At 37.0% G+C, this 9,345-nt stretch overlaps 1 protein-coding gene across 3 annotated transcripts in view; it reads left to right on the top strand.

Moving 5' to 3' along the window:
• Positions 1-6,247: 6,247 nt before the first annotated feature.
• RFTN2 (raftlin family member 2) overlaps positions 6,248-9,345 on the top strand; it is a 29,921-nt gene continuing 26,823 nt past the window's right edge. For 2 of the 3 annotated variants that reach the window (XM_053981828.1, XM_053981826.1), the window contains exon 1: positions 6,510-6,910. In XM_053981828.1, coding sequence (XP_053837803.1) covers positions 6,772-6,910 — 139 coding nt within the window. In that variant the 5' untranslated portion in view covers positions 6,510-6,771. Of the gene's footprint in view, positions 6,319-6,509; positions 6,911-9,345 lie in introns of those variants that run through there. The other variant, XM_053981827.1, reaches the window with a different exon arrangement.

Genomic DNA, 9,345 nt, shown 5'->3' with positions numbered 1-9,345 from the left:
CCATAATTAATTTCCATGGAAGAATTTTTACACAATAGGTATTTTTTAATGAAGTTTTGTCTCTGAAGGTACCAAAGAAAGATTGTGTTCTTACTTCTTGTGTTAGGAAACATACATTTGACCCAGGATTCTGGAGATTTAGTCCCAAGCCCATATTTTTGGAATCTGCACTCTGTTTACCAAATGTGACTTGCCTGTTTTTAATAGTGCTTCAGAGATTGAAGAAATAAATTTTACACTGAGTACTAACTTAAAAGAAGAGTGCTTAGAGGGAAGTCTCTCGAACTCATTGCTTGCAAGTGTACTAATACTGTGCAGTCACATGTCATCAGATTGTGGCTCTATTCCAGACACCCACAAAATGTAGTTTATTTTCTCTTAGTTGGTGCAGATGTTAGATTGTTGATAATGAGTTGATCCCATGGCCTTTGCTTCAGAGATCACTCACTTTCTTTTTACTTGCATGTGAACTTGATTGTTTGTAAGGATACTCAGTGTCAGGCACTTAACTATCCCTGCAGTGTTCCCCTGTGGGGTGTGTAACATCACTCTGGAGGCACTGTTAGTTAGGATTGTATCTTCAGGTCTTAACAAAGCCTTGTTTTGATTTGAGAGACTGAGAAGAAGCCAAGTAGCTCTGAATATTGGTTTTCCTCCAGGAACTGGCAGTCACTGTTCAAATACTGAGGCCTTTTCATTTATATTGTAGCTCATCTTTGTTCAGAATGCTTGCCAAGAGTGATGGCCTGACATCAGACAGCAGTGACTGAACCAACCTTTCAGGAGTTGAATCTCTCTGTAGGCATGGTTGAGGTGTAACTGACTTACCTGTGTGAATCCCTGTAGTTGAATTAAATGTGGGCTAGGGAAGAACTACATTTCCTCAGTGCCTACAGTTGTGCAGTTTTGATGTTCTAGCATTCATGACTTCTTGTTGCTTTACACAGCAGAGTCCTATTCTGCTAGTTCAGCTTTCTGGAATGTGGAGATTCCCATGCTGTTAAATAGAAGTAATTTAGTTAACCACAGATCCTCAGAATGAGGATTTTGGGGGTTTGAGAAAGGGTCATGTTCTTTTTGGCCTTCTGCAGTTTCCTACTGATAATAGTGAGGCTCCACACTCGTGCTAGGAGGGAACGTATCCCCATGTGCCCTGTGGGCATGCAGTAACTGATAGCAAATCACCTTTATGGATTGGCTCTCACATTCCCATATTAGCAAACTAAGTTAATTTTCTGGCTTCCACCCCTTAGAATTTAGGAGAACTGGTTGGTATCTTCTGCTGAAAACTGGTTGGTTTTCTACTGAGCTAGCTGTTACAGTATTTCTAGCAACTGCTGTCTGCTTAATGTTCCATTTCCATTGCAAAAGGTTAGTTCTAGCATTCTCTGTTTTATTAACACTGGATAAAAACTTGGACAGGCAGAAAGTTACTGAAGTTGTCTCTCAGGTATTGTTGTATATCTGGTTGGCTATTTTTTTGGTAAAATGTAGAATTCTCTGGTTCATTAGCATTTTTTGTTTCTGCTTCAGATCTTATGCAACAGAATTTCTTGTCCCTGAAAAACTGTTTACAGTTTTCATTTCAAATTGGCATTTCTTTATATTTGGATACTCATTTTCCAAAATAGCTAAGAAGTCATTGAGTAAACTGCATTCCAGTAGTAACTAGCAGAACACATGGCTCTCTTGAAATGTTTTTCTCTGTTTAACATAGTCATAAAATGTGAAAAGTTGTATGTCTGCAAAATACCTCTTTTCTTTTTTTATATATAATAGGTTTGTTCCTTTGTAATGCTGAAGTACTACCGTAGGTTCACTTCACCTGCTGTAAAAGCTTCCTAAGTTTTCCATTGAAATAAAAAATATTTAGCTTAAGTCCTTATTTTAAGGATCCAGAATACAGTGCCATGTGTGCAGTCCTGTACACTAATCCTTATATAGCTGTTATACAGAAAATGCAGATCTAGCCCATCCAGTTTCTTTCCAGAATCCATGGGTTTAGTTGGTGGCTAACATATGGCTCTAGTGTTTGATACTGTATTGAAGATACAGATGATACACTTGCTGCTGCCTTAATAAGTGAGACACTGTGAATTCACAGAGAGAAAAGTTTAATGTGCAGATCTCATTTTAGAGAATTGTTAACAATTTTAGAATTTAAAAGCTCTTTCTATTGAAACTGCTTGTAATACAGCAATAATAAACAAGCTTCTATAGTTTTGGATTTCTAGTAAAGTTCTGAGTTGGTAGCTACATGTTTAATTCCAGCTGATCTGTATTTACTGTTTGGATTGTAACTTTTGTTTATTGTAGTATCAGAGTTTTAATATGGGTTTAAAAAATGAAAAAATTAAATTTAACTTTGATCATTAAACTATGTTTTAATGACTGCAAAAGCAAACTATTGTTGTCATCTCTGTTCATTATTTTTAGAACATGTAAGTTAAAACTTGCAGCAGAAAAGCTGGCTTTCCTGCTCAAGTTAACATGTTTAACAAGACTGTTCCTGTCACATTCACAAAACTCTTCCTTTAAAGGAAAATAATTTAGGCTGAAGAAAAAAAGCAAATTTCCAAACCTCAGAGCCTTCAGAATGGAACCTTGCTACTTTGTTAGTATCTTTAAATCGAGTCATTTTAGAGAAAAAAGAAAGAAATGTCAGTGTTTTAGTTAAAGTAATTGCTCTTGGGAATGGGGGTGTGAAAAATATTTTGACAGCTGAGTTGCAGAATTCTTCTGATGGAAGCTTTCTGCTTTTTCTGTCATTATCCTCTCAAGCAAAAACTTTACATTTGTAAAGTCATAGAACAAAGGAAGTAAGCCTGAAAAAAAAGTTAAAAGGGGAACAGAAGTTCCAAAATGTTGCAATTTGAGGTTTTTAATAATTAGGGGGTTTTAGATGTGTTATTTTTGAGTCCTCAAACTAGCTGTTCAACTACCCTCAGGTTCTGAAGAAATCTGACTGATTTTTCTTGTGGTTGTGATTTGTTGTCTTGTATCTTATTAATGTCTGTGTCCCCTGTTTACATTTTGTCAGTGATGACTGATCTATAGCCAATAATAATGCCGATTTCTTTAACTTTTTTTCCCATGTATCCTTTATAAGCATTTCAGCCCAAATAGGAAATGTGCTTGGTCCAAATATTTTGCATTTTGACTTTGTCAGAGGGAGTTAACCCTTCTATTTTTCATTGAGTCAGTTTGGGTCCTAGTGAAATCTTTATTAATAATAATACTTCAGATACTTGGTAGAGGTTTAAGGTATTTGCATTTCTGCTGCTCACTAAATCACCTTGAGAACAGGAATGGATCTTTACTGGTGATACATCTATGGGAAGGTTATTCCCTTGTGTACCTGCATTTTTTTCATAATTTTCCTTACATTTCATTATTTTAGTCAAGAGGAAACTCTGATGAGTTATCATCTCCCATTCTTGAGCTCCTAAGGTAATAGGAGAGGAAACATTTAAACTGCATTATTAAGTGGCTTATGCAGATCATATTGGGTTTTGAAGAAGTAAATAGTTTCCTGTAAATAGGCCTTGTGTTCACATGGGTTTGTCACACATGTTCCAATCCTCAAGAAGGGTTGTCTTTACAATTCTAGCAAGAGAGATTTCATCAAAAAGGGATGCCAGTACCACTTGTTTAGCACGAAGGCCATAGACAGAGCCTGCCCTGGCTCTCATATTGATTGCAGCTTAGCACAGAGTCAGGAACAGGGGACATCTATTTCCAAACTGCAGTTTCAAGCATGGGGTGGTGTCCTTTTGTTCAATAAGCCTAGTAAGGTAACAAGTAAAACAAAAATGCCTCCCCCACAAAAACTTTTAAACCTCCTCCAGACAAGAGGGAACAAAGCAGATCATGAGCAAGGGCAGGAACAGCCCTGAGGTGTGGGTAGACAGCAAGGTTTGTTTGTGTCACAGTCTGGTCACAGCTGCTGTGCAGAACTGCTGCTGCTGCTCTTAAACTGTGTTGCCAACAGGCAGTCGGTAATCCAGCATGGGACACCCATCCCTACTGATGTGCTTCTCTTGCTGTCTTGGTATCATTTTTCTGTTTAATCAGAATAAAAACTGTTGGCAATCCTGGAAGCCTTCCATGGAGGCAAAGTTCCTTTGGACTCATTGGTCCTTTGGCTGGCTGTCTTTGCCTTCTTTAAAGTCTAAAAATTACATCAAGCTTCAATGAAGGAGTCACATGCCCTTTCAGAGGGGATGCTGTAAATACAACATGCTGGTGAATCACAGGGTAGTTTTAGGGATTTGCTCTCTTCTGATACCCGTTCCCAGAGCCTTTGCGTTTTGGGTCACTGGAAATAGATTGTTTTGTAGTTTGTATCCACTTGGCAACAGGAAATTGCAGCTCTTCAAGCAGCTCTTGAATCTTAAGAATCTTGTGATCCTGTGTCTCTCCTGAGTCATTCAAGTGTTTTGATGCAGTTTTAAACTCCAGTGGGGAATGTTGCTCATTCTTGTTGATTTTGTTTTACTTTCTTTATTTTGGTCTGTGCAACCTTTGGTTTCATTAGTGACTTGAGTCAAGTCTGCAATGACAACTGTTGACTGACTTCCAACTTTGAAGCTTATAACTACTTATACTTATCTAGGATTGCACAAAATATGGACCTTTTGCTTTTATCTGTAACTGTGATTCTTCCTGGTGTTGTAAGAATTTGTTTATACTATGGAAAATCCTGTCTTGGTGAGGGGGTATAATATTGTGTAAGCCTTGTCATGAAGAGTTCAAAATACGTGTTCAAAATGGCCCCATTGAAAAATGTAGCTATTTTAAGCTAAAAAAAAAAAAGAAAAAGCAGCCTGCTGACAATTGGACTAGTCCTGCAAAAAAGTTGTTTTACTTGCAGCTCTCTTACTCATGCCATGGCTTCATAGAAGCAGTTACAATGAATCTTAAGGTGTGTGTAGAATGAAGCAGCTGGATTCTCAAGGTTGAGTGGACAGTTTACATGTATGGCTGATATGGCAACAGTTCAGGGATAACCTTTACTGAAAAAAAAGTAGTGTTTGGGAACAATTTCTGTGTGAGAAGACTCTCAGGAAGATGAAGAATTCTACATATTCAGTATGTTTTCCTAGGTTTTAATTGAGAAGACAACGCTTGAGGATTTCTGTTTTAGCACCTGGGAGCCTGTTTTAAAGACTGCAATAATTATAGCTTCAGTTCCAGGCTCTGCACTAAGTGATTTTAATTTTTTTTCTAGAATTAAGTGACTTTAATCTATAATATGTGTTTCAAAACGTTGTAGTCTCTAGACTTATTATTCCTGCTAAGTTACTTAAATAAAAAGTTAGATCACTTTGCTTGCAGTAGAACAGAAACCCACAAATCGTTAATGTCTAACTTGGAGTTATTTTTTAATAGAAAATATTAGCATTTTTATAAGGTATCTGTATTTCAATGAAAAAAGCAGAAAAGCCTTTTGAATTTAAATTTGCCATTCATATAATCTACAATGGGGTTATGAATCTTCATTTTTCTCTAGATGACTGAATTTCTTTAGGTGCAGTCTAAAAATAAAAAGGCAAATGTCTAACAGTTCATCCTGGCAACAGTGGGGCCACCGAAAATAACTCTGTTCCTTTTTTCTCCCTACGCATTATTGTGGTCTGCATCAGGTGCAGTTATAATGCAGTTACAAATGACTTGCAATAGTTAATGGAAGAGTAATGAGAGCCCTTAAAATCATACTGAATTTTTAGAACTGAAATAAAAGTATACACAGAAAACTTTTTACAGTGTTGAGAGTCTCTGGCTGTACCAACTAAGGTGAGTTTAACAGAGGAGAAAAGGATTCTGTTTGTTCAATACCCAGGAATAATGGAAAACAAAGTTTTGTAATTTTTTTCATATGTAGTGTTGACAAAGTCTTTCCCATTTGAAATGAGGAATATTGCAGTGTAATTTTTTTGGTGTTTTTCAAAACCAGTTACATAAGTTAATTTTCATGCTAAAGATTCTTATTGATTTTCCTGGACAAGAAATTACTACATATTTTTATACTACTACGCTGTGTTCATGCTGGTTTGTTTTTTTTTTTTTTTTCTCTGTAAGAAAGTCCCTGTAGAAAGGAAATAGGGGCCAACTCTAAATCTAAAATAAGGACTAAACAGCTTTTCATTTGCCTTTCTACCCTTTGAGATGCCAGAAGCAATTTCCTCTTGAAGCTGACTTCCTTTCTGGAAGTGATTTTCATCTCCAACCATGTTGAGGCTCTTTTCTCATTCTTTCATTCTGACTAACTTGCTTTTTTCCTGTCTGGCTTTCTACTGCTGTTGGGAACTTCTGGAGGTAAGTAATGACAGACAAGTTTCTTTCTAACTTTCTTTTTCAGTTCTTCTTCCCCCCTCGCCCCCCCTCACCCAGTCAGTCTAGAAGGACAAACAAAGCACTATTGGTGTCCTCTGCAAGAGAGCACTGATAGGGGCTGGCTGTAAATTGACGTGGCATGGAAAATCTCTGCTAGTTGGGAGCAGCTCTAATGTTGCTGCGAAATCGAGCCTACTTTAAAAAGTTTGTAGCTTGAAATCGTCACGAGCTTACTGCTTCTGTATTAAAAATGAATGGAAAGCACCTTTGCTTTTTGGTCTGGGAACTGGACTTATTCTCTGTTTGGATTTACAGCTAATAGGAAAAGAAAACAAGGGGAATTATTTGGTTCCTTTTTTTTCTCTGTAGTAAGAGCGACAGATCTTGCTGCTCCCCCCACCTTTTCCTGCGACTTAATCATTTGCAGATCTTGCCATGGGGTGCGGACTGAGAAAGCTGGAAGACCCAGATGATAGCAGCCCTGGAAAAATCTTTTCTACACTGAAGAGACCACAAGTTGAAACAAAGACGGATTCTGCTTATGAATATGTATTGCTGGATTTTACCTTAGAAGGTATTTTTTTAATGCTGTATCTTTACTATTTTGAAGTAAGCAGGAACAGGATTTAACTTAGTTTTGTCTTGTTTGATTTACAGTAAATCTTAGGCACTTTTATCAAAGCTAGCCAAAATGTAAGACTTTTATTTTGAAACACAAATCATGACGAAGGTTCTTACTTGTATAAAATTACAATGGAAACTGCTGAAGTATTTTTAACAACCAAACCCTCCAAATTATACAACTGTCCTTGTTAAGGAAGCTGGCTAAAAACTTAAGAGATTTTTCCTAGTTTCCTGTGAGTCAGATACTGCTATCCGTACTCGCTTTGAATAATGGTTGTCTGAATTCAGTGTGACGGTTCAGAAAATACACTGTGCCTGAGCCTTAATTGAATAACAATTTTTTAAATGCCCTCAACTTCCGAAAACAGGCTGTCATTGTCCTTGTTACTTTATGCAGAAGTAAGTCTGTTCCTTAGTTGTATATCAGGAGTAACTTCCCCTCTTACGCCCATCACAGTCTCCTGGTAGAAGTTTCTGTTACAAGAGTCTGAGTTCTGTCTTACTTTTTTTCCCAAATGCCTTACTTGTAGTTGTTGAATAGTCTTTTGAAATTGTGACTGAAATGAAACAAAATCTGTATGCATAGCTAGAAGCAGACAGTGCTCTGTGGGATACTTCCTTCCCGAGGGTGTCCCATCTCTAACAGAGCAACTCCCTGTTCCACAAAGTTGAAAACATAAACAAGCCCAGATGGCTGCCCTCAGAGCACAGACAGCTCAGTTTTACAGTCACTTCATAGTAACTTGCATTTTGTACCAACCCAATCTACTGGAAATGCTTAAGAACGAGGATTTGAAGTAAATGCTGTTACTAGAAGGGTTGGATAAAGGGAAACAGTGTTAAGTGCAGGTCTTACTGCAATTACAGGAACTTCTTCATAAACAAAACTTGGCTTCTGATTAATTTTAACTGTTTTAATATTTTTATATTTTATATTTCCATTAAAAGACTGTAAGATACTAATAGAAGGTATATTCCGCTAGGTTATGTAGTGCTAGAAATCTAACTTTGTTCTGTTTATTTACACAAAAACTTTCTTACTGGCTTTTTCCTTTTGAAGAAACAAAACTGTTGAATAAGTAGTGGTAAGATATTGGAAATAAAGCTAGCACATACGTGATATAGGAAGGATACTTCTGATATAGGAAGGATAATTTTTTTGGAAACTGAAGAGCATTCAGTGTTCTTAAATAGCTTCTGTTTCAGATAGGTTTGCTGTGTTTCCAAGTTACAGTTTCTATTAGTGTTTTATAAATTATTTTTTTAAAGGTGGTTGTGACCTTTCAAGTAAAAGCCCATCAAACAAGTACAATTAAAGGTGTATCTCTGTTTTAATAACCTAACAATACAGCAGTAAAGATTCATTTTCTATTGTTTTGTCTGATAATCAGAATTGCTTTGCTTCAGTGGAATTATGAATGTTAAATAACTGACATCAGTTTCAGATAGTTACCTCACTCTTTTTTAGGTTTCTCACTGGAAGTAAGGGGATTTGTAAACAAAAGTCTCTTTCTGTTGACTGGTTCTAGATACATGTATATAACCTCAAAATACTTTTTTGAGGTCTATTTTTAGAGCTAAGATGAATACAGAAGAAGAACATGGTGCATATATATGCTGTCTTGGAGGCACTTTTCAATTCTGAATGTTTCTGAAATGGGGGGATTGGCTCAAGTACTGTGGAGAATATACTGAGCTTTTTCCTTCAGTCAGCTTGCTCATGTACTTGTTGCTATTTGAATGTCTTCTGGCTAAATTAAACTGAGAGCCCTTTATCACTTCAGACCAAAGTTTTTGCTCTGCTGTCAAGTTGTGTATTTATGGCACTCATTCTGCTTTGCCTGCTTCCAGAACAAAGTCTTCCCCTGCATAGGAGATTTCTGTGTGCCTGAGTGATTTCTTGCCACTGGATCTTGCACCAAGTAAAACAGAAAATCTGCACTTAATATTTTAAGCACTTACAGTAAACCATGTCCTGCATCAAGATAAAAGTATAGCAAGCATAAATGTGTTATTTCAATTCAATGTGCCTTATTCTGTGCTTTATCAGGTATATGCAATGTGAAGTCAAAATGAACCTGCTGGGGAAACTTTCAGCAGTCCCTGATATTCTCCCAAGCCATGATGCAGATTAGGTCAACCATGCTGTAGTGTGAATTTGCTGGCTGGAGTCCCTGTGCATCTTAACTAGTTATTAGCTGTGCATTGAACCTTGTCTTCTCCCTTCCTGATCCCCAAAATGCTCCCATCCCTACTGTAAAAATTAGCTTTGAGTTCCATGGAGGATGTTGTTCATCAGGGGAATCCCAAACAAGAAAATTACAGCCAATGTTTTATTTTGGTAGAACGGTATAGTACAAAGAAGAGGGAGCAGTGGACTTTGAA

The sequence above is a fragment of the Vidua macroura genome, chromosome 7 (assembly GCF_024509145.1).
Source record: "Vidua macroura isolate BioBank_ID:100142 chromosome 7, ASM2450914v1, whole genome shotgun sequence".
Classification (NCBI taxonomy): domain Eukaryota; kingdom Metazoa; phylum Chordata; class Aves; order Passeriformes; family Viduidae; genus Vidua; species Vidua macroura.
Note: the sequence above shows the minus strand (reverse complement) of the source record. Positions and strands in the feature narration are given on the sequence as shown.